The sequence below is a fragment of the Arachis hypogaea genome, chromosome 5 (genome assembly GCF_003086295.3).
Source record: "Arachis hypogaea cultivar Tifrunner chromosome 5, arahy.Tifrunner.gnm2.J5K5, whole genome shotgun sequence".
Classification (NCBI taxonomy): Eukaryota; Viridiplantae; Streptophyta; class Magnoliopsida; order Fabales; family Fabaceae; genus Arachis; species Arachis hypogaea.
The window spans coordinates 109345729-109371644 of NC_092040.1; the positions used below are offsets into that span (position 1 = coordinate 109345729).

The window sequence follows — 25916 nt, forward strand, 5'->3', positions numbered from 1 at the left end:
TATATTCTGGGATCCCGAATTCTGTGATGTAATCCACCTTCTTGTGTCTCATTATGCTTCCCTTAGAGTGGACAAGACCCTAAACTCTTTCTTAAACTCCATCTCTTAGCCTTGATTCCTTTGTATGGGACTTTACATCATATCTTTGAACTCCTAAGTTTGAGTTGCCGCTTTTTATGAACCTTGACCCTTTTTGTAAACCAACATCCAATGCTCCACCATTTAATATTCCAAGAAGAATCATAAGTTGGTCATCTATCTCCAAGAGAACATATTCATGTTGGCTGATGAATTCACGAAAGAAAGATTTATCCACTCAATTTGTATTCGGAACAATGTCATTCTCTTGTATTTTTGCATGACGATTTTCATATTTTGGTTGTTGACTTCTTCCACATATTCTTAATTCATTGCCCAAAGTGTGTATTGAAGGCTGTGCACATTCCTCCTCAACACCGTTTTCACACCCAACGAAAGAAGGTTTAACAAACTCATTAATGTCACTAGTTGGTGCGGATCATCCTTAATAATGGAATCCATCTCTTGTTCAACTCTTCCTAATTTTCCAACCACTCCTTCCAATCAATGCACTCTTCCTCCTCTTTTTGCAATTCACATATCAACTCCTCTTCTTTTACTTGAGGTTTTAATCTTTCTTTCATACCCCTCTCTTCGGTTGAGTCTATTTTCGCATATACGTCTAATGGTGGTACAAGAGAAGAGAGGATGGGTAGACTTGTAGCAATCCGGTCCATCAATTTTTTTAGGTGATTCAGTTGCTCATCTCCCTCTTTGATGATAGCTTGAAGCTCTTTTTGTTCTTGGATCAATGGTTGAAAAGTGATGAGAGGATTAACGCCGGACTAGAAATCTCTCAATAAAAGAATCTTTTCGTTGCAAGCATAGCCTAGACCGACGATCAACCGTCACAATCAAAGTTTAGAATAAAGATGTCACAATCAAAACAAAAGAATTGAAAGTTTAAAATTCCAGGTCGTCTTTCCTCGGACTAGCAATTGAGTTCACACTTTTGGTTTAGAAATAAGGGGGTTTTCAAGCATGGAATATAAATTTAAAAGAACTAAAGAATAAAGGAACTAACAATGGATCAAAAGGCAATTAATGCAAATTAGAAGAAAACAAGATCAAAACTAGTGAAAAATGTGATTTAGTACATAAAAGAACCTTGATTTGGAAATGAGAGTTAAAGAATCATATCCTTGTTATAACCACAATTATGGTAATTACAATGAGTTAATCTCACTTCGTCAATCCTAACATTGAGGATAAGTTAAGCGAGCATAATTAGCCTTAATCCACAAATCCTAGCTACTTTACTAATTAACTTAGTAAAAAGCTAGCTTTAGTGGAAACAAGAGCAATTAACAACCCAAAATCACCACTAAATGTCGGACATTATGACTTTAGTATCCTAGTTACTTATTTTTCATGGCAAGGGGTGAAAATTTACTCAATATTCATAATTGACATTTTCACAATACTTGGTGGACATAAAAGCAAAACATGACAAACTACAAAAGATCATGAAAACTATGATTAATCTATGACCAAAATCAACAATAAAAATTCAATCAAACATATATAAATCATAAAATATCAAATTTATCAACAAAAGACTCAAGAAATCAAAATTAGATATATTAACAAAGTAACTTCAACTGTAAGAAAGTGTAGCAAGAGTAGTGTAATTAAAAAGAGAATTAAAGGCTACTCACAATAGAGACAAGCAAATATCCAAGATAAAAAATGTAGATGAGCTAATTCTATTCTAAATCCTAATTAAATCCTAAAAGAGAATTGAGATAAAATTTAAGAAAACTAACCTAAAACTAACTAAAACTATCTACTAAGGTGTGTAAAAGCGATCCCCCTTATTATGGGATGTTGCCCCTTTAATATAGCCTTCATTTCAGCTTCAGAATCTCCAAAATTGGGCCAAAAGGTCTCCAAAATCGCGAGCCACGTGACTTTTTAATGAGTATGTATATATATTTTATTTTTAGAGGTCGTAATACCACACCATCTTTATTTTACGACTTTAACGTAAAACTCTGTATGGTAGAGTATTACATCTTCATTATTAGAAATACATATAAAATAGCTGTATTTTTAATTTAATTTTTTAAATAAATAATTGTTTAATTAATAATATAGATCTTTTTATTTTAAGAGTTTAGCTATGTTAAAATTATCAATTAAAATAAATTATAGATAAAATTATAAAATTTATGTTTTTGATGTATTTATTATGTAAATATTAAAATAAAATGTTACTTTAGATCATTTTTCATTAACAATAATATAGGTTCAATTGTAATTAATTTAGTAGTATGAGTACATAAGTTATAGCCACCTAACAAATATTTTTTAGATTTTTATTTTAAAAAATAAAAAAATATCTGTTAAATAATTACATCTTATATATTTCTTATGTATTTTTTATTACAAAATTAATTACAATTAAACTTATATTATTACTAATAGAAAATTATTTAAGTAAATAAAAAATATAAAAAATTTAAAATTTTTTACTAATAATAATTTAACATGTAAATAAACGTGTTTGAAAAATGACTTGATTCCCAATACAATGAAATTAATTGATAGCAGAAAAGGAATCATATTCAATTTGTTGTCTCTTGGTTTTACTCAAAACTCAAAAGCAAGCCATTGTTGTTGTATATACAACCATTCACAATTTTCATAATCATTTTCCAAAAACTGCAAGAGTCTAATTGTCTCTTGGTATTCAAACCAGACATATGTGCTCCCTTTGCTTGAATCAAATCTACGCATGAAAAAAAAATCATCGTTTGCGTAAATAAAGTGAATCGAATTGAATCAAGAGATGGCAATTACTTTTTTGTTTATCAAAGTTAATAAAAATGATCTATAACAGTCTGTCATTGACAAGCCACGACCAAAGACAGACTGATCGATAAGGATAGGCTCTGGGAACAGAGAACTGTTACAAATAATTGTTATTGGATTTTTCCTAAAATATATTATTCTTAAATAGTATCCTAAAGATTGATTTATTTTTTTTGGTTCATCATTTATGATTTTAATATTTTCTAGTTAAAAGAATATGCTTTAATCAACATAATTAACTGTGGATAATTTTCTCGTACTTCTAAATGTTTTCCTCTATATAATTTTTCCTAATTAATTATGGACCATGCATTGTCGTTATTTAAATTTCCATCAGAGGAATCGTGTTTGTAATATTATTTACATTAAAAGTAGCTGAACAAAGGCTATCACGTCTATAATCTATTAATTATATTGATAAAACCAATGATGCCATTATGTAAAATGTCTAGAACGATAATTCAGTTTTCCATTATGTAATAAATGTTTATTTTTCTTATAATTTTATGCGAAATATGCGAATACTTTTTTAATACTGTTAATTTAAAAAAAAAAAATTGTACTAATTATGTTATGTCTTGTCATTGGAAGATACAATTCTCATTAGGGTTTAATTAGTAGTATGGTAAATTAGGCATCCTAACACTACAGGACGTTAGCGGAAGATCGGTTGCTGCGCATAAGGTGCGGAAATTATATTTTGCAGCAGTTTCCAGCAACCGCTGACATAACTGTCATAAATCAATTATTTTGTGTCGGTTAAATTAGCAGTAGTTTAAAACTGTTGTTATATTATTAAGATTGATTTCTTTTACATATTTGTGACATTCCTTAACCGCCGCAATTTGCTACAGTGTTTTTTCTATGAAATTTATTTGCGGCGGTTTTAAACCGCCGCTATTTGTATATCCTAGGATTTTTAGATAATATTTGAGTTTGTTTTCTTTTATTAACCTAGGATTTTTCTTGGAAATATTTTTTTATTTTAAAAATCTTATCGATCTTCTCTAAAATTCTAAATTGATATCGAGAACTGATGAATATTTTACTGCAAAACAAACTAACATATTTATTTTAATATCAATAAAGTATTTCAATAGTCAACAAAAAAGTAAAGTATTTGGCAAATAAAAAATGCTGCATAGTCAACTTAAACAAAATATATACTGAAAAATAAAATATCACATATATCCTAATTTCTATTTCCCGCCATATCCATCTAAAGAATTCATCCATGCAGCGATGTATGGAGGCAGCTCCCCACCTTACTGTTGAATTAGATAACTTAGCACATTCTCCATCACCTGTCTCTTTGTTTTCTCTGCTGTTACATCATCTTCCGTTGCCTTCCTTTTCAATTTTTTTGCTGCTACTGCATTCTCCACTGCCTTCCTTCTCAATTTTCTGCTGCTATTTCATCCTCTACTGCCTTCCTTCTTAATTTATAATAACAAATAAATAAATACATAATTTTACTTATTTATTTTCAAAGCTCATCCAAAATAATTATGTGTATTGTGTTTATCAGAAGAAGAACATGCCTGACGTTGTGGTGGCAATACTTCACAGAGGTACTGGTGGGTCTTGCAAGTCAGAATTTTTCTTCACTTTCTTTTTGTCCTATGTTCTTGGTAAGAACAAAACCTAAATAGAAGAGTAAATTGAAATCAAACCAAGAAGAAAAAGTATAATATGAATCAAACTAAAATTTGAAATCAAATAAAAAACTAAACCAAATTGAATTAGGAATCAAATTTTTTAAGTAACGAAGAATGAAAACAAGAAAGAAAGATGTTGGAGTTCAAATTCTCATCACTAAACTTGTTGATTTAATTACTAAACTGAAAATAAAAGCTTAATGCTCTTCATATATTTTTTTATTCTGATATATATATATATATATATATATATATGGGTGTATGTATGTATGTATAAACGAAAAAAGATATATATACACAATATCTATATATGATTTTCTACTCTATCAGATCACAATTTTGATGTACATAATATTAATGAATGCAATACAATATCTATATATGTCTTTGTTGTCTACTTCTAATTCGAAGAAAATCAATGCACCAAATATACATTATGTAATATAAGTCTAATTATACAAAATGCAATATTTCAAACTATGCAGAAGAACATCCGGATTTTTAAAGAGGTGTCTTTATCATACTTCACTTAAGTAGGATGGGATGTGAATTTGGTGCAAAGCTGGTGGCTTTAACTATGGGGTTTCTCTGACTCCAATAAGTATTGTTGAGGGACTGGAGAGTTTTATACTATTTAATTTCTCCTTTTATCATGTTTGTTTCATGCTTTAACTTTTTCACTATTTGTAACTCTTTCTTTTCAATGCAATCTAGAGGATAATAAAATAAAAGAAAGTAAACAGGGTTTTGTGACCAAGAATATGATCCCTAATTTATACTTTTCTTATTAGATTCAATGAATTTTCTTCCACTTTCTATGGAAGCATAGAGAACTGTTAAAACTTAAATCAGGCAACAGAAAGTTGTGTAGACCAAACCATATCGAAGAAAATTCTTCTATATTTATTTATTTATATAATTTCTCATATTTTTAACAACTGGATTTTAGTTTTGATGGTTTAGTTTGTATGCTCTTTTACAAGTGTTCAGCTTTAATCTTTGAAATAGATTTCTAAAAACTGTGATCTATCCTATTCAGATACTAGTTAATTTAAAAAATTAAAACGAAAAAAAAAGCATATGGTAGAAAAAGATAACAAATGAAGAACAAGTTAGAACATTACTAACAAAGAGGGGTTTTGTAGATACCAGTAATCTAAACAAAGAAGCTGATCGGTGGGAACAACGGAAAGCGCGATGTAGCTAGTACTGGTGAGCGGAGGGGAACGGCAGTAAGGATTCACGCGTGGAGGTGTGTTTCATGCCCCTGCCCCATTTGCGTTTGTGCGAGGAAGAATCTAAACTACAAATCTGATTTTGGAAATGGTCGACGGCAGTGAGAGATGGGCAGATCGACAGCCACGCGACTCCACAGTGACACAGTACGGCACGATGGAGCAGGGAAGAGTTTCACGCGCTCTGCACTCTCCTTTGGCGGGTTCTTCAATTTCTTAATTTTGGGTAATTTGAATTGGATTTGGGTTAAAAAACTAGATGGATTGGGGTTAGCGGCGGACTTCGCGGATTCGACACTAATTCAGTGCGATTTGGCGTCAATTTGATGACTTGGGAAGGGATCACATCTATTCTCCTTGAATTGCTGCTGTTGGAGACACAACAGCCAATTTGCCGTTACTATCCTCCCCATCGCTTGTAGTGTAAAGTTAATATCACTAGCAAGAGTGCAACCATAACTCTAAAGGAATAAATAAGTCTTTATCAAAAAATTTAAAAAAAAAATGTAACAAAAACAAGTAGATATATACATATATATTATCAAAAACAATTATGCTATACATACAAATTTTTTTTGGTAATCAAGGTCAATTAAGTTGGCTCAAACCTAATAAAACCAATTTCAGATTAGAGAGCGTGTAAACACGTGCTCCCGCAACTGTTCACTAGCGCGAGCGTTAATATAAAAACGCTTCTTCTCTCTCGATCAAAACTGAAACAATCAAATTTCAAGTGACGTTCAAAATCTTCACAAAAAAATATCTTAAAACTAAGTTTCAAATCTTCAAAAAAAAAAAAAGAAACAGAAGACGAAAGATTATTGAAGGTACTGTTCATTAATTGTCCAGTTTTTTACTTTTCTTTTTCGTATTTTTTATTGTGAAACACTATTAGATAGTCATATTTCTGTTTATTTAGTACATTCATTTTGTGTTCTTGCGTTGAAGTACATATCATTATTCTCATTATACTGTTCATTTGGTGATAACATTGTTAGATCAGTGTAAAAATATTACATAATGTTTCTCGTATAGTTAACCTATATCTGCATGTGTTTAAGGGATTTGAATGTGTTTTGGTACATGTTTGAGTATTTGCATGTTTTGAACTAAGTTCGTGTGTAGTAATCATTAACAACTTTCGGTGTATTTTGTCTGAATTGAGGTGCACTGGTGTTGTTGTCCTCTTTTTATTGTAACTAGGCAACATAATGTTGGTGTAGTGTTTCTGATGTTATTTTGTGCGTGTTTGAGTGATTAGTATGTATTTTTTTCATTTCTTGAGGAATTTTGTTCATGAATTTATTGTAACTAGCCCATAGAAATTTGTTGTAGTGCTTCTGGTGTCATTTTGTGCATATTTGATTAAGTTACATGTCTTTTTTAATTGACATTGTCTGGTGCAATCAAGAAATAATAGCGGCGTATTTGATTTATATTTCAGTGTATTTTGTCTAAATTGAGGTGCACTTAGTGTTGTTGTCCTCTTTTTGTTGTAACGAGACAACAGAATGTTGTTGTAGTATTTCTGATGTTGTTTTATGCATGTTTGAGTGATTTGCACGTGTTTTTGTCCATTTTTGAGGAATTTTGTTTATGGATTTGTTGTAACTAGCCTATAAAATTTTATTATAGTGCTTCTAGTGTCATTTTGTGCATGTTTGATTGAGTTGCATATCTTTTTGAACTGACATAATGTGATGCAATCAAGAAATAATACTAGTGTATTTGGTTTGTATTTCGGTGTACTTTATATGAATTGAGGTACACGTGATGTTGTTGTTATCTGTTATCCTAATTTACTGTGTTTTCTGTTACTATCCTAGTTTAATGTTTTATTTCATTTTTGTTTTAGTTGGGATTGTGCAATATATGTGATGAATATCAAAAAGAAAAAATATGCATGGAAAAATTGAAAACAGGTATTGTTAAAAATAGATAACTCTCTATTACTAAATTAACAGAGTTTAATAAATAAATTTCTTTAAACTATAAGAATTAGTTGGTCATTTTATAATTGAATATGCTTCACTCATTCTCTTTGACAAAATAAATCAACTGAGAGATAAAATCATTCAAGAATCTGTAGCTATCAAGCTCTCCAAGCCATCTGCTGCATTATTAAATCCTTACTATAAATTTTTATCAGAAGATATTGATAGTAGATAGTTTGAATGTTGTAAATTGTTAAGAATTTCTATACTATTAGTCTACTGAATTGTGTATGCAATGTATAGTTAAAACAAACACATACTTTGTATCTTTGTAAATATTCAATCCAAACTTTTCATAAAATCTCTTTGTTTAAACTTTTATGAATATGTCTGTAATGTATTAAAATCCTGTTAATCTAAATGAATCCAGGTTCACAAAAATGGTGAAAAAGAAGAATAATTTTTGTAATACACCGAAAACTATTTAAATAAATACCGAGAATGTTTATAATTTTTTTATAAATTTTTGTTAGGAAATATAGAAATTATGTAGGTTGAATTTTTACACTGCTTAACTATTGAATTGTTTGTGTACTATATATTTAAAACAAATAAATCCCTCAAAAAATTGAAGAAATTAATTTCAAAACAAATAGTAACATGGTAAAACGAAATAAAACAAGAAAATATAAAAAATAAACCTCATTTTCATAAAAAAAATAATACATAGATTATACCAAAACTGTGTTGCAAAACACCAAAATGCCTTCACATAAACACCGAGAAATATATCTTATTCTCTTGAATCTCTGAACTGAAAAATCATAATATGTCAGGTTAAGTATTTTTTTTTTCATTTCTAAGGTTTTGGGTCAAAATCAAAATCGTCCTCGACCTTTTTTTCTTATTAAAATCATTCTCAATGTTACAAAATGTTATAAAATCATCCTTTTGTCCATAAACAATATTTTTTAGACTATTTTGCCCTTAAAAAAACTTTCCCTCACCAGTCACCACTAATCCCCAACCCCCCTTCTTTATTATCACTGAGCCTCTTTATCTCTCTCTTTCTCCTAGTATCCTGCTCTCCCTCATCACTAACCCCTAACCAGATCAACAATCTAGCAATAGCAACAATTACAAAATAAATAAAAAATTCAACAATAGTAACAATCACAAGTCTAACCATCACACCTCTACTGCCTTGGCCCTTTATTCTCTTACTGCAATAAAACCATTACAAGTCTAACCTTAACTCTGCCCAAAAGCAACAACAACAACAAAGACAAAGAAAAATTAAATCCAAGGAAAATGATACAGAAGAAAGAATGAAGAACAAATTGAAATCCAGAGAACAAGTAAAAGGAAGAAAAAATGGAATAGAAATTTGGCTGAAATTCAAGAAATAACAAAACACAAAGTTACTACAACAACAAAAAACCACAAAACACAATATTTTTCTCTGTATTTTGTACCAAGACAAACCCAAAACATAATATTTTCCTCTGCAATGACAAAACACAAAAGCCACTAGAAGCCGATAGAGCATTTTCTCTCAAAACAAACCCCAGAATACCCAACACCCACTTTCCCTCACGCATGGAGCACTAAAGTTGATGACTTTACTCTTGTCGAAGACCTTCTAGAAGCAACTAAATTTGATGCCTAATACGTGTGCCTTCGAAGAAGCAGAACATAGAGAATTAAAACACAGAAGGTGAGAGAGAGAGAGAGAGAGAGAGAGAGAGAGAGAGAGAGAGAGAGAGAGAGAAAGAGAGAGAGAGAGAGAGAGAGGAAGTTTGGATATGAGTTTTGGCTTTCTTCAAGATGTTATTGAAACCGTATCATCAGAAGCCACAGTCTTCAGTGATGATAACAAGTGCGACGGAGTTGACGGATCTTAGCGGCGGTGACGAGCTCAGAAAATGAGAGAGAGAGAGAGAGAGAGAGAGAGAGAGAGAGAGAGAGAGACCAGACCAGATATCTTGATGTTGAGCTTCTCAATATTCTTTGGCACGGCGATGGCGGCTAAGGGGCGGAGGTTAGTGGCGTGGTGGGAGAGTGAGCTGTGGTTGTTGTGGAAAGGGAAATGGAGGAAGGCTTTGGTAAAATTGTGAAGGGTTTCTAAAGATGAAGAAGAATTTGAGGTTAAGGGTATTTTAGCAAAAAAAATAATAAAATGATGATTTTATAATGTTTTGTAATGTTAGAGATGATATTAATAACAAAAAAGGTTGGGGATGAGTTTGATTTTGACTCCAAACTTTAAAGACGAAAAAAGTACTTAACCCTAATATGTCCATGATAATAGTTGGAATTTGACTGCACCACTGATCCACCATCTAAAAGGTTCAATAGCAAAAAGTAAATTATATATTAGCAACGTCCTTCAATGCATGTATATAAATTCTTGCAAGACAATTTAATCCAGCTGAGGGATTTGTCTTTTGAGTTGGAGATATGTTCGATTTCTATTTTCCCTTTCTGCTATATATAATCAATTGGTTCTTAATTTCATTTTTTTCTTTGTGTTCTAAATTTTCGTAGAAAAATCAACAAGTTTAGAATAATCTTTGTAGAATTTTCCAACTTCTTCAAGCGTGTTAAAAGACATCCCAACCTTTGGCACAAGTTGTTCATCAACATCACACAAAAACTAGAAACACACCAAAAGTATTTCCAAAATAAACCAATTTATAATTATAAATGTACCGAAACTGGGAACGAAATAGATTCATCAAAACAATAATTCAAATTCAAAACTCCTACATTACAAGTTAAATATCAATTTGGCCCCTGAAATTTGGCTCGATACTCAATTTAATTCTTACAATTTTGTTAGCCCCAATTAGAACTTCCAAATTTGCAATAGTGACTCCTGGTTGTCCCTGCGATTATCTCTATCATCAAAATACTGATTTGGCACATTTACTTGACACATTGTTTTCCATGTGGCCTGTTTAGTGCTTAGTGTGCTTGGTAATGATTATATGATGTATAGAAGGTATTATATGACTCAATCTGGCCCTATAATTAAAATTGATCATCTATTGTCGTCTTTTCAGAGATGATTGGGAGTAGCAATCAAAGTTCCACTAGGTCACATTCACATGGAACCAATCATTCCCGTCTGTCTTACCATATCAACCACATTCACCACCCCTACCGCATTTCTATTCAAACCTCCGACTCTCCCGTCTTCTCTAAACTATATACCACCAACAACTCCAAACCCACCACACTCTAAACACATGTAATTTGTGGTGGTTCATGATAACAACAACAACAAAAGGTGGAGGCAGGAGTGGCCTTCGGATCTCGCAGTGCCTTGCACCTCTCTTTTTTCCAACTTGGTCGAGGTCGTGGGTTTTGCAGGAGTGGTATTCGAATCCATATTTCTCTGTTCCTCCACTCATGTTTAAAAACCTTCACTCACGATGTCACCTTGAAATGGCATCGTTTCGGTCCCTCTTCCCTTCAACACAAAGGCCTGCCACAACTGCAACAACATTAACATCGTTCAAATCGTCGGTGCATCATGGTACAACAATTTTGCTCCCTATTCTTCTTCTCTCTCTATCTACCTCTGCCCTTTTTTCGAAAAAAAATAAAATTTTTTATTGTTGTTATTGTTGATGGTGAATGCAATTATAGTGAAGCTTGTACATGGAGAGAAAAACAATGGTGGTTATGATGGTGGGATGGTTAAGAGTCTTTAATGTGTGATGCGGTTTGGAAGGCGAGTTTTAACACCCATCCATACTTAAACGATGTCGCTTTCAAAGAGTTTGGGCACGAAACCAATACAACGTCGTGATAGATATGTCCTGTTTGTTAAGTAAATGTGCCAGATCAGCATTTTTGGTGATGGAGATGATCACATGGGCAACCGGGAGTCATTATTGCAAATTTGGAAGTTCTAATTGGGACTAACAAAATTGTAAGGGTTAAATTGAGTATTGAGCCAAATTTCAGGGGTCAAATTGAGATTTAACTCCCTACATTACATTCAAATTCAAACCATCAACCATGAATAACAATTTTCACAAACAAAAATAAAATTATACAACTACAGAATCATAAACTACTAACGAACTACATTAACTAGATCCGAACCACACCTCAGTCACTTGATTCAATTCAAAACAATAATCCAATTCGCTCTGGTTCAATTAACAGTTTGAATTTGAAAATACACCGAAAGCATCTCCAAAATAAACCAAATTATAATTTCAAATGCACCTAAACTGGAAACGAAACAGATTCATCAAAATAATAATTCAGATTCAAAACTTCTACATTACATTCAAATTCAAACCATTAACCATGAACAACAATTTTTACAAAAACAAAAACAAAATTATTCAACTATAGAATCATAAACTACTAATGAACTACAGAATCATAAACTACTAACAAACTACATTAACTAGATTCGAACCACACATTAACCACTTAATTCGATTCAAAACAATAATCCAATTCGTCCTGATTCAATTGATAGTCTGAACTTGAATCATTCATTTTCTTCAAAAACGAAATACCTGTTCAAAGTTTCAAATTAGATAAAATAGCATTGATCTTGAACGAAGAGAACGCAGAGAACGAAGAGAACACAAAGAAAGAAGAGAACATAAAGAGTGCAGAGAAGGAAGAGAGCATAAAAAATGCAGAAAAAACTGAGAAAATTAAAAAAAGAAAACAAAATCCGCATGAAAAAAGGCAGTTATATATATTCGCGCATTAAGTCAAAAGTTTGTTAAATGTAGTGGCGCGTAGAGGTGAATTAGGTTAAAGCTACTTGGTTGAACTTGGTTGGTTAAATTACTTGAACATAAAGATGATCAAAAAAGGCTTTAGAAAAAAAATCTTCTATAAAATTTAGATAATTTTATATTAAGTGAATTTTTTTAAATGACTAGTTTTTTTGTATATATCTTTTAAATAATTAATTAATTATCCGATTATTTTTACAAAAATTCGAATAAAATAAATAAATTATTTTGCTAAACACAAAATTTGTTTTACTACTTATAAAAAATATGATACTTTTAATTATTTTTTTTCATATTTTCAAATGATTCGACTATTTATCCATTGTTTGTTTTTTTGAAATTATTTTTGTCATTAACATGAATTTTCATATACTATTTTAACAATTTATCATTAGTCGCATGATATAAATTAAATACTTTTATGATTGAAGCATGAGTTGTTCAAATATTTCTTTAACTACTTTAAGTCTTTTCCTAAAACCATGCCATCGTAAAACACTTCTTATTTTCTTTTCTTTCTTTTTCTTTTTCTCCTTTTCTTTTCCTTTCTTCTTTTCCTCCAGAAAGTAGACCACTTCTTTCTTTTTGGACTATCTATGCCTCTCGCCGGTATGAACCATTACCCTTCTTTTCTAATACAATGTTTTATAATATATCAATTATTAACATAATAAAATTTGAATTTTCAGTTCCACTTTTTTTTTTTATTTAAAATAACAAAATGGATTGTTCCCAACTTCCCATCTTGTTCTAATTAATTCAAATGAAATCAGTCGAAGTAGATGAACAGCCTGATCGACAGCGGATAGGTTCGATTTCGGATATCGAGTCAATCCAATCATTCCAATCCGCAATTTTAATATATATATATATATATATATATATATATATATATATATATATATATATATATATATATATATATATATATATATAATAATTAAAATTTTTATTTTTTTTATTTTGTATAAATATTTAATGTCACCAAATTAGTAATTCAATTTGTTAATAATACATAAATAATAGTTGATATTATAAAATATTGAAAGTCTAAATATTGTGTTCAAATGAAAATAAGATGGAATTAAGAGTTAAGTTTAAAGTTCGAATAGAGAGATTTAAGTTTTTAAATAAAATTAGAATAGAGTTTAAATTCTAGCCATCATTCTTACTAAAAAAGTTGTGTATTTTTTTATCTTCATGGTTTTTTCTTTAAGAAATGAAATATATAATTTGAAAGAAAAAAGACTGTTTCCATAATTTTTTAGGTATTATAAGAGCAAATAAGAGTTTTTTATTCATTCCATTAATATTATAACACAATAGCATTGTTAGAAAGAAAGAGAGGGGCATAATTATTAGAATTGAATCGATGATCGAACTGGTCAGATAATTAAATTATTGGTTCAACTGGTAGGTTATTAATTGAACCGGTTAACTCGGTTCTATATAAATAAAAAATAAAAAATAGTAAAAAATTTAAAATTAAAATCTAAAAAATATATTTTCACTTTAAAAATATCTAGTTATTCTAAATAATAAAATAGAAAAAATAAATATTTTATTAATTTTACTCTATCATAAATATTTTATTTTATTTTTATATTAAAATTATTATTTTCAAATTTTAATAGTTTATTAATTAATTTATATCCATTATATTATTATATATTACAAGTATTTATTAAAAAATAATATTAATAGATATTATATAATTATAAAAAATTAAGTAAATTTATAATTATTATTAAATAAAAATATAATTAATTTAAAAATAAGTGAATTTATAACTAAAACTAGAATAATTAAATAGAAGTAAATTATTTGATAAAATATATATATATATATATATATATATATATATATATTATAATTTGCAGATAAATTTATAAGAAGTATGACAGGCTGGTGGTTGTGATTGGTATATTTTTCATTGAGGACAGGAGTTTTGAAAAAATTTTAACTTCCAGCAGTTCAATTGGACCGACCTCACCAAATTTGACTAATTTTTATCGATTCACTTTGGATTTGACCGATTTGTACAAATTCTCTATCTTATTTGATTCAAATATCAAATTGGACCGATATAAAATTCGATTAACTAGTTTTTCGATCGAACCGACCGATCAGGTCCGGTTTTAATAATTATAGAAAGAGGAGTTAGTTCAAAAAGTGTGTGACTTTTTTTTAAGTTTTAATATTTAAATTTAAATAATAAAATAACTCATATTGTTGATGTGTCACAACAAAAAATAAAATAGACTAAATTCTCATTTATTTTGAAAATACCTAAAAAATTCTCTAACTATTTTTTATTTATTTTAGGTTTAATTATTATATTAGACCTTATATTTTTACAAAATTTTTAATTAGGTCTTTATTTTTTTTTAATTGGGTCCCTATACCAATTTTTTTAATTAGATCCCTTTTGGTAATAATTAATTTAATTATATAGAAATCTAGCTAAAAAAAATTAGTGCAGGAATTTAAATAAAAGGAACAAAAAGTGTAGGGACTCAATTAAAAAAAAAGTTGATGTAAAGACTCAATTAAAAAAAATATAAAAATCTAATTAAAAATTTCACAAAATTATAGAAATCAACAGAGTAATTAAACCATTATTTTAAGTAGAAATATTGCTAACCATTCGGTTAGACGTGCACTTGGATTTGTTTCTGAAAGAACTTTTTTATAAACGTTTTTCAAGTTTTTTTTAAATTAGAAAATTTTATAAAAAAATTCTTAGAGTCAATAATTTTTAATATTTTGGATCATTATTTAATCAGTTTAAATATTCAATTCTTTTTAATAAATAAATTTTACTAATTTATATATATAAATTTAAAAAATATAAATATAAACTATATTAATTTATATATACAAAATTCTGATAATAAATATATGTGTACATTATGTATTTTTTATATATAAAATATTTATAAATATAAATATAAATTATTACTAACTAAATATAAATAAATTAATAATATTTATTGGTCATATAATATTATATAGTCTTTGGAGTTAATAAAGTAATTGTTTTAAATGGGCAACATTAAAAATCTCATATTTTTTTAATTTCAAAATGTCATACTCTTAACTTAAAATAAAAGTGCAATTTTTTTATTGAAAGTAATTCTTAATTCTATACAATGGTCGTTGAAAATATATAAAAATAGTTTTTACTTCATACCCGAAAATTAAACTCAAGATCATGTGTTAAAAGAAATGAATATAAATTTATCACTCCAATTGACCATGTATTGGTGGAGAAAAGTAGTGCTTTCTTTTATTATTTAATCGGCGCAATGAAACATTATTTACTTCTTGAGCTAGCGAAACCATAGCTCTAATACATACGTTATTAAGAATCTAATGCTTATTGTACTTTTGATTGACTACAAATACACTAGGTTTAATATATATTTTTTTATTCACATTAGTTAGTAATAATTTTTTAATATTTTCTATTAGCTTGTGTTTCTCCGTGCACTACTCAGAAAATCATATTTAGTGACTATTTATTTTATTTATAATAATTATAAAAATAGTCATTAATATATTTATCAAATAATTATACATTAATTTTCTTATATTTTATTATTAAAAATTTTTAACAATAATTATCCAATTGTTCATAAATATTTTTTTAACAATCACAAAAAATATATCATTGCTATTAGAGAAAAGTTCAATGACCAGCTTAATTTATTATTTTTGACTAACACATTTAGGTATTAATTTAATTTTTTTAATTTAATAATCCAATAACATATTTTTAACTCACCTTTTTAAATATTATAGACTAATTGTTGGCCAAAAACAATAAATTTTATTGATTCTCTAACATTGTTATTGCTATTATGACATATATTAATAACAGTAAATATATAATTACTACAAAAATATGAATTAAATATGACATATAGTGACTATCATACATGTTATTGAATTAAAAATATCATTAAAAATTATTTTTGTTGTAATGATATATATATATATATATATATATATATATATATATATATATATATATATATATTTGTGTTCCGTTTTATATCATGTTTCTTTTGTCTTTTTTGCTCATAATTTCATTTTGTGTTCATGCAGCTATATATGTCCAAGAAGTTTGTGGTCAGGAAACATGAATAAGCAAAAGAAAATTATTGGAAAGGTACTTCAATAATTCACAATTGAAACCAGAAAGGTAATTGCTTGCTGTAATTAATTAGCAATAATTCCCTTACCACAAGTCTTTTAATTTTTGATAGTTGTTAATTAGTTGAATTGGTACATATTATTTTCTGTTTTACCAAGATAGATAAAAAACTTGTTAGGAAAATGGTTCACGACTCAAATGAGCACCGCATGAAATTGGCAAATGTGATACATATAGAAGGTTTTTCTTCTATAAATAGCCATTTCTCTTTTAGTGTCCCGTGATTAGTTATAACAAATTATCTAAAAGCTAACAATTTGTCACAATTCGAGCGAGGATTAGCATAGATCTATTGAGCAGTAGTGCTGACCTTTTTTTAGTATTGCCAGTTCATATATAATAAGGTGGCAGAATACTATTGATTTTGCAATTCTATATATATTAGGGAGATCCTCCCATAAATATGCATAAAATATCTTGTAAAGACATTTACGTGTCACATTATTATTAGATGTATTAATGAATCGGTTAATTTTTAATTTTTTAATAAATTAAAATAAAATTGATTTTTTTATAACAATAACAATAACAATAAATCTAATTTTTTAAGAATTTAATTGTATTATTTTTTAATTTTTAAGGATTTAAATATCCAAAAAACAAAAAATCAAGAATATAATTGTCTTGTTATCGAAAAATTTAAAGATATTCGGTTTAGATGGTATAATTCGATCGGATCAAATCGGGTCTAATAATTATAATACAAAGACAATTTAATTTATTATTATTGCTATAATAAACTAATTTTGTTCTGATTTATAATAAAAAATAAATTATTAACCAATTTAATAAAGATGTCCAATAATAATATGACATGTGTGAACATCTTACAAAAAGACATTTTTAGTGTCTTTATTAGAGTGGTCTCTTATATATTATACACTTATTACAAGTTACAAGTATTCAATTAGAAATAAATGAAGCAAGTTTTATTAATTGTTGGAATATCTTTTAAGTAAAAAAATTCCCCAAAGATTATTAATTAGAGCAATGCTAGGGGTAGCAATTTTTGTAATTGTTAGCCATCAATTAGCCATCAATGATGATTTGATGGTGTGAGATTGGTGTGAGATTTCATCTAATGACTCACCTGGCCAAAATTCAACAAAACTGCTGGTCCCTAGACTTTTCCTATTAATTAATTACAATGCCTAAGATTAAGATGGTATTTTTGAATAACCGAAATGAGTTATGAATCTACTTATTTAATTGCAGTTGCAATTGGGGATCTTCGTTATACACTTTTTTTTTCTTTTTTCCTCTCTCTTTGTGTCAAACATAAAAAATTAAAACAGTTCATAAAGCAAACTTTTAAATAAATATGCAGATAAATTAAATAAAAGAAAACCCAACAAACCAAATGAAAAAAAAAAAGAAAAAGGAAAAAGAAATCCCTTTCTTGTCCCATGTCGGCCAACTATTGTGTTCAATTCACATTTCTCACATATTCAGTTTTGTTTAGATTTAGAAGATTTAACACAGGGAAGAAATTAAAATAAACAAAAATAATCCCTGTTTCTTGTACTTTGTTTTTATGCGTGGTAATAACAACACATCAGCGTTAGTTGAGTGGTACGTGTGAAGAAGCTAAGAGAGAGATGTTACTACCCCATGAATCTTAGCCTCCTGGCCTCTATATATAACTCTATCTCTTGCTGCCCATTTTATGTAGTACAAGACTAACAACACATACAGTTCGTTTTGCAAAGATGGAGCACAATGAAAACCACCATGCTAGTGCTACAACAAAAAAGGGAGGGCTTGTTACAATGCCCTTTATCTTTGGTAAGCTTATTAATACCATCCACAACATATTTAATTCCAGCTTATCATCTGTTACAAAATAATTTATCGAATCAACTAAATCTTCTTGCTAGCTCCTCCTTTCCAACATCAAAAGAAGGCTATGACCACACCCAACGTTTTGAAATCAGTTAGAAAATTGTTCATGCTTCTTAAATTCCACTTCTCTTCCTCCCCAATTATTATGAACACTTAATTCTAATGTTCCCTTAGCAATAAAGTTTCCAGCTACACCCTGGTCCTATCAGCGGTATGAAAAATGCTAAATTATTAGTTGGTGGACGACTTTAAACAAGGTTGCATAACAAAATAAAATTTATTGTTTTTATTTAAGATTTGAAACTTTATACTTTAAATATTAAATTCATATAAAAAATAAAATGTTAGTTAACATATGAACTTAATTTTAATGCATTAATATTATACAATATTTTACGATTGTTATTTAACCATATGTGTTTTTTTATTTGCACGATTAATATAAAAAAAACGTCATATAATAATTAGATGTATGTATAAAACTATTTAATTTGGATAGTAAATCAAAATTAAATTCTAAAAACATTGGCTAATATTAATAAACCTTGTTTTTGTGTTGCAGCAAATGAAGTTACGGAGAAGTTGGCAGTGGTGGGATTCGGTACAAACATGATAAGCTACTTGACAACACAGCTTCACATGCCGTTAACCAAAGCTGCTAACACTTTAACAAACTTTGGTGGAACTGCAAGCTTGACACCATTGCTTGGTGCCTTCATTTCCGATGCCTATGTCGGAAAGTTCTGGACCATCACTGTCGCTTCCATAATATACCAAATAGTTGAGCCTCTATTATCTCTCTTCTCTTTCTTTCAAAATTTTATGACTAATGTTAGGAAATTAATAATTTTATATCTTCAAATATTAATTAATTTAACAATGTGTAAATTTGGTCCATACAAAATAATATTTACAAAAGGAGTATTAACCTAATCTTTTTAGCGCATATATATCCCTTTGGATATAAGGAGGTACAGGGAAGATTAGTGTCTAATATTTCTTTCTCTAAAAACAAATCTTCTTCATATATTAAAAAGAATTTAATTTAATTTTGAGACATTAATAATATAAATACTTTTACACAATTAAGTAATCATAATTTTTTTTATAACTATGCAATTGATATAAAATATAATAATTTTTTTTAATATGATACAATTAAATATATGTATAAAACTTTTTTACATGTATGGTGCAGGGAGTTTTTTTTTTCATTTGTAAATTTTGAATCTAAACCATTTGTTAAAAAACTGTAACACTACCATCTTAAATAATTTTATATTTATTTCTATTACATATAGATTAAATAAAATATTAATAATAAAAGTATACCTATTAATCTACTATTATATATATATATATATATATATATATATATATATATATATATATCACACAAAAAATAAATTAAAATAAATAAATAAATAATTAAATAGTACCTAGAAGATATAGACGTAAGAATTACTAGCCGCTTCAAGCCTCCAACGTGCAATGTGAAAATAGGATTAATGAATATATATCACCTTTTAAGTTCACAACATGGATCTTTTGATTTTTATTTATGAACGATGATAATTCATATATTTATATTATTGATAGAATCTAATTTGCTGTTTTTTTTTTTTTTTATCAAATTCAATCATATCAGGGGATGATTAGCTTGACAGTATCAGCAGTGGTTCCACAGTTAAGGCCACCACCTTGCAAAGGGGAGGAGGTGTGCCAACAAGCAAACTCAGGACAGCTGGCAATCCTCTATGTCTCGCTGCTGCTTGGGGCCCTCGGGTCTGGTGGGATCCGACCCTGTGTAGTGGCATTTGGGGCCGACCAGTTCGACGAGTCGGACCCCAAGCAGTCAACGAAGACATGGGGTTACTTCAATTGGTACTACTTTGTCATGGGAGCGTCCATACTTGTCGCTGTAACGGTAATTGTGTACATTCAAGATAACATTGGGTGGGGTTTGGGCCTTGGGATCCCAACGGTTGCTATGTTCCTCTCAATTATTGCCTTCATTGTTGGCTACCCACTTTACCGGAACTTGGACCCGTCGGGCAGCCCGTTTACCCGACTCGTACAAGTTGCTGTGGCTGCGTTTCGCAAGCGGAAAATACCGAATTTGCCCCCCGCTCAGTGCTTGTACCAGAATGATGAACTCGATGCTTCGATTTCTTTGGGTGGGAAACTCCTTCACACCGAACAGATGAAGTAAGTGTTACTCTCTTTGATTTTCTGCCTGCTTTTGCGTTATGGTTGTTTGAATAAATGTGGCAATTTAATCCCTTCATTCAATAATTGGGTTTGGTTATTAGTTAATGATTGCTTGCTAGGGGCTTAGGTATCTTATTCTCAAATTATTCTTAATCTTTGTTTTTCTATAATAATATTTACTGTGGTATATCCTTATCTAATTCTCAGAATTTCTCAAAATAATAATATTTACTGTTTATATAATATTACTATAAATATATATATTCGGTAAAAGAAAAATATCAAAATAATATCACCTTAATCTTTGTTTTTCTACTACTTTATTAACTAATTGTTGATAACGAAAATATTAGCGTGCATTTAGTTTGCATTTTCAATTTTTTATTTTTATTTTTAATATATTTTTTTAAATTTTGTAAAAAAAATAAAAAAATAAAAATAAAAAATAAAACATAAAACATAAAATTTTATAATTTTTACTATTTTTTCACAAAATTTAAAAAACAAAAAATATTACAAATAAAAATGCAAACCAAACTTATCTTTACCTTTCTAATAAAGTCCGTTTGTAAATAAGTTTATGTGTTTGTGAATTTTGTTTAACTAATATTTATAAAGGATCAAATTAAATATTCGTTAATTTTTTATAATCATTAATAGATAAAATTCGAGGACAGCTAAAATGTAATATATAGTGGGATAGGTTCTTGCTAATGTCGCTTTTATTCCAATAATCTACTAGATTAGTGGCCTATCGGCACATGCATCAATTAAGTATTGGCACCTACATGAGTTAATTATTATTTCTTTGGTCTCCAATGTTGGACTTTATTTTAATTTCTATGAAATAGAAGTATATTACAAGTCTCACACGATTATCGTTCTTTTCTGTTTTTGTTTCCTATAATTTCCACCTCATTTCGACTTTAAAAAGTAGATTCTTCTTGTCAAACAGTCATTTTCCTCTTTGAAAGAGGTTTAAAATTTAATGCAGCGACATATCTCAACTACCCTTGAATTTTATCCACTAGAAATCAATGTGGTTTCCATAATATACCAGCTATCAATGTTTTAGTATTTATTAATTATTACCGTTCTGACTATTTTAATTAATTTATTTTAATTACCAAATATTTCTGTTTATACTAATTAATAAAATTGAAAGATTTGGTCACCTTCTAATAATTAGTGTATTTTGCACTTTCAACAAATAGCATATTATTTAAAGAGTTACTTAATATCAGTTTATTATAGTTTCTACCTATTTTTACTTATTCACCTATTTCGTTATTAATAATTGACTTTTTGAAACCCTTGACGCGACGTGCCTGAGCATGCGTGGCTTGATTCTAACTTTGAACTTTTCGCTCAAACGATTCAAGCTAAGGTTGACACTAGTGGAGATTTTTTAATGGATACCCAAGTGAAACATGCTCATAGTAAAAATAGAGTTCTATTAAATTTATTTGACATTAACATAAATACTTGCGTATGATTTTCACCAACTATATTAGAAGTGCATGTGAGATATTAGAAGTGCATAAGTATAAAAATAAATTCAAAAGATAAGTGCTTATATTATTGTGAGTTGAACATCATGGGTAAATTGATAGTTTAAGTGAAATCCATACAAATATCTTATCCCATCCAATAGATAAATAGAATAAGTCATGCATCTCCCACTCCATATAATTAGATATTAAAAATACCACGGAGAATTTTACTAATTAAAAATTTCTATGAACACAAAATAATAGTTATTATTATATATTTTTATATATTTATAAATATTATTTTAATTTTTTTAACAAAGTGGTCAATTATTAATGAATGCAATTCTAATTTAATTATGTTATTATGAAGTTTGATTACAAATATAAATTTAATGACAATTAATTAGTAACTAATTTTTTTAACTATTTAATATTGATATTTTAAAAAGTAAAGTATATTTTGTCTTTGAAATTTACTAAAAATTTTAAAAATATTTTTAAGTTTTATTTGATTTTAATTTTATCCAAAATATTTTTTATTTATATAAAATATATTCTTGATAATTAAATTTTTAAGAAATTTAAATCCAATCTAACAATAATGCATGATAATGATATTTGGTTTGCTTTTTATTGAAAGTCATTTTTTTAAAATTGTTGCGGAATTAATCTTTAAGTTTTTTAAAAAATTAACTGCTAAAGATATATTTAATACAAATTAAAAATTTTTAGAATAAGATTAAAATAAAATACTTGCCAATCCTTGTTTCTATTGGCATGATGAATGATTGAATTCTAATTTAATTTCGCTTCTCTTAGGCCTTAGCGGTGAATTATTGAGGAGTTCACATCATTAATTGGTCCTGTCCACATGCGACTCAAATCTTGTCCTTATGTCTGTGTCTGTGCCTAATGAAATCATATACTATATGAGTAACTTTTTGTTCACTTGATCATGATCACCGCCACCACATTTTTGTGTCGATCTATTTATTATGGGCAACCCATGCAAGTAGCAGGCAAGTGGGCACCAAATCCTTTTCTAGTCAGCCCCTACCTCTCCACTTTCTTCCTAACAAGGTCCAGAGAGTCTCAGACTTTGAGAGCTCCACTTTGGTCCATAGGATACTTATCATTATCCTTGTTTTTCACCCAACTATTATTTCCTTTTAGCCGAATGCTATTTCTACAACCGGATTGACAACTCATCGCACGGAAAGCTTTAGAACCATGTAGATGTCATTAGTGGGAATAGGATTTGCACTAACTCTCTACAAAATCATACAGGAGGCCTTTTAATAAGCAAAAATGTTATTCAAATACTAAAATTAGTTACTAATATATTTGTATATAAATATATATATGATTTAATTTATTTTTAATGTGTATTTGTATTTCAATATATATTTTATACTGATAGTTAATTTTAGTGGCTGATTTTAATCTACACGTAACATAACCGTTTAATAAATTATCATTGGATAAACCAATTTGATTAGTGGAAAGAGACGTTAGTCGTAGTATGTTCACTTATCTCCTTAAACAAATAACAAATCTCAAGATTTTAAATTATATTTTGTGCATGCAATACTTTATTAATCAACGACAAATTTTTAAATAAAACTTAAATCTATAATGAATTAACTTACTATGTTAGAGATACTACAAGAAATAAAAAGGTTTATCATTAGGTAATTTATTATTAATGGAGTACTTGTGAGAAATAAAAAGAATTATCATTGGTAATTTGTTATTAATGTTTAAATAGTCAGATTGTTCTTCTAATATAAATTTTAGATTTTATTTTATATTTGGTTTCTATATATGCTTCTCTCAACTAAATTTGATAGATGTATTTCATATGTATTTGTCTTGTCAAAGTTCTACAGTTTAAGTAACATTGATAGAAAAATTCAGTAGTAAAATAAATATATAAGTAACTTACGTACTACTAAGATATATTTTATTCAGATATTTAGTTACAAATCATCTGTAACTTCTTTTTATATTCATTTATATAAAAATTATTTAGTGTAGTTTAGTTTAATGAAAATGTAATCGTTTAATTAACAGTAAATTTGATAGAACTGCGCATGTAGTATTAGAAAAGTAAATTGGGAATGAAGTCTAGTTGAAAAGGATTATGTAAATATAATATTTTTTGAACATGCGAAAGGAAGATAATAATAACTGATAGTCTTTTAAAATTGATACAGATTTCTGGACAAGGCAACCGTGGTGACAGAAGGGGATGATACAAAGTCACCAAACTTATGGAAGCTAAACACAATTCACAGGGTTGAGGAACTAAAATCTTTGATCAGAATGGGCCCAATATGGGCCTCAGGTATTCTTCTGATCACAGCCTATGCCCAACAAGGCACATTCTCCCTCCAACAAGCCAAAACAATGGACAGACACCTCACCAAAACCTTCCAGATCCCAGCAGGCTCCATGTCCGTCTTCACCATTACGGCCATGCTCGCCACCACAGCCTTCTACGATCGAGTCTTCATCCGTATAGCCCGCCGGTTCACCGGGCTTGACCGAGGCATCAGCTTCCTCCACAGGATGGGGATTGGGTTTGTGATCTCAACCTTGGCCACCCTAGTTGCCGGATTCGTCGAAATTAAGCGTAAGAAGGCCGCTATGGCCCATGGGCTTATTGACCATTCCTCTGCTATAATCCCTATTTCTGTATTTTGGCTTGTACCACAGTATGGGCTTCATGGAATTGCCGAGGCCTTTATGTCCATTGGGCACCTTGAGTTTTTCTATGACCAGGCTCCAGAGAGTATGAGAAGCACCGCTATGGCACTCTTTTGGACTTCCATTTCTCTTGGGAACTATGTGAGCACACTTTTGGTCACTATGGTCCATAAGTTCACTCGTGGGCCCAATGGGTCTAATTGGCTTCCGGATAATAACCTCAACAAAGGGAAGTTAGAGTACTTTTATTGGCTCATCACAATCTTGCAATTCCTTAATCTTATTTACTACATATTTTGTGTGAAATACTACACTTACAAGCCAATTCAGGTCCATGACAAAGATAGCACCAGCTCAGAAGAGAATCAAGTGGAACTTACCACTGTTTAATAGGAATTCAGTTATTTACTTGTTTAGAGTTTCCCATTGTTTTCAGCTAGATCGCCTGCATGCTTTGCAGACACTTGGAAACCACGTACTATAAATAATAATGATCATTATTATTACTAAAATTGAAGACAGAAGAAAGGTACCGGGATCATATTATGTTGTTTTCATGTTTCCACAAATGTTACAAAGATGATATACAGAAGTTACAAAATAATGATGTATAGAAGGAAGATATGTGTGTGTGTAGAGGAACTTACCGATGACTTGAGTAATAATTTTATCTTGGTGTAGTGGTTACATAAAAATATATATTTTTCACCATTTTTATCTTGAAGGATGTATACGTGTTTATTTATCATTATAATGATTTTTTTTATAAAATATATTTAGTAACAGATACATATAAGGTATACACACAAACGTGTGTGCATATAATAATTACATTTAGCCATACAAAAGAAATTTGGATAGATTATAATTTTTTAAACAGATTCCAATTAACTTGGTGCAAATTCAATGGTTGAATATTCACACAAAAGACATTAAAAATCCAAGTAT

General features: G+C 28.9%; 1 protein-coding gene across 1 annotated transcript; it reads left to right on the forward strand.

Annotated features, from left to right (window-relative positions):
- Positions 1–18166: 18166 nt before the first annotated feature.
- On the forward strand, positions 18167–25692 carry LOC112802658 (protein NRT1/ PTR FAMILY 3.1). Its single transcript, XM_025845972.3, has 4 exons — positions 18167–18498; positions 19118–19335; positions 20204–20763; positions 24476–25692. The coding sequence occupies exons 1-4, from the start codon at positions 18423–18425 to the stop codon at positions 25356–25358; spliced, it is 1737 nt and encodes a 578-aa protein (XP_025701757.1). The 5' UTR covers positions 18167–18422; the 3' UTR covers positions 25359–25692.
- Positions 25693–25916: the final 224 nt, after the last annotated feature.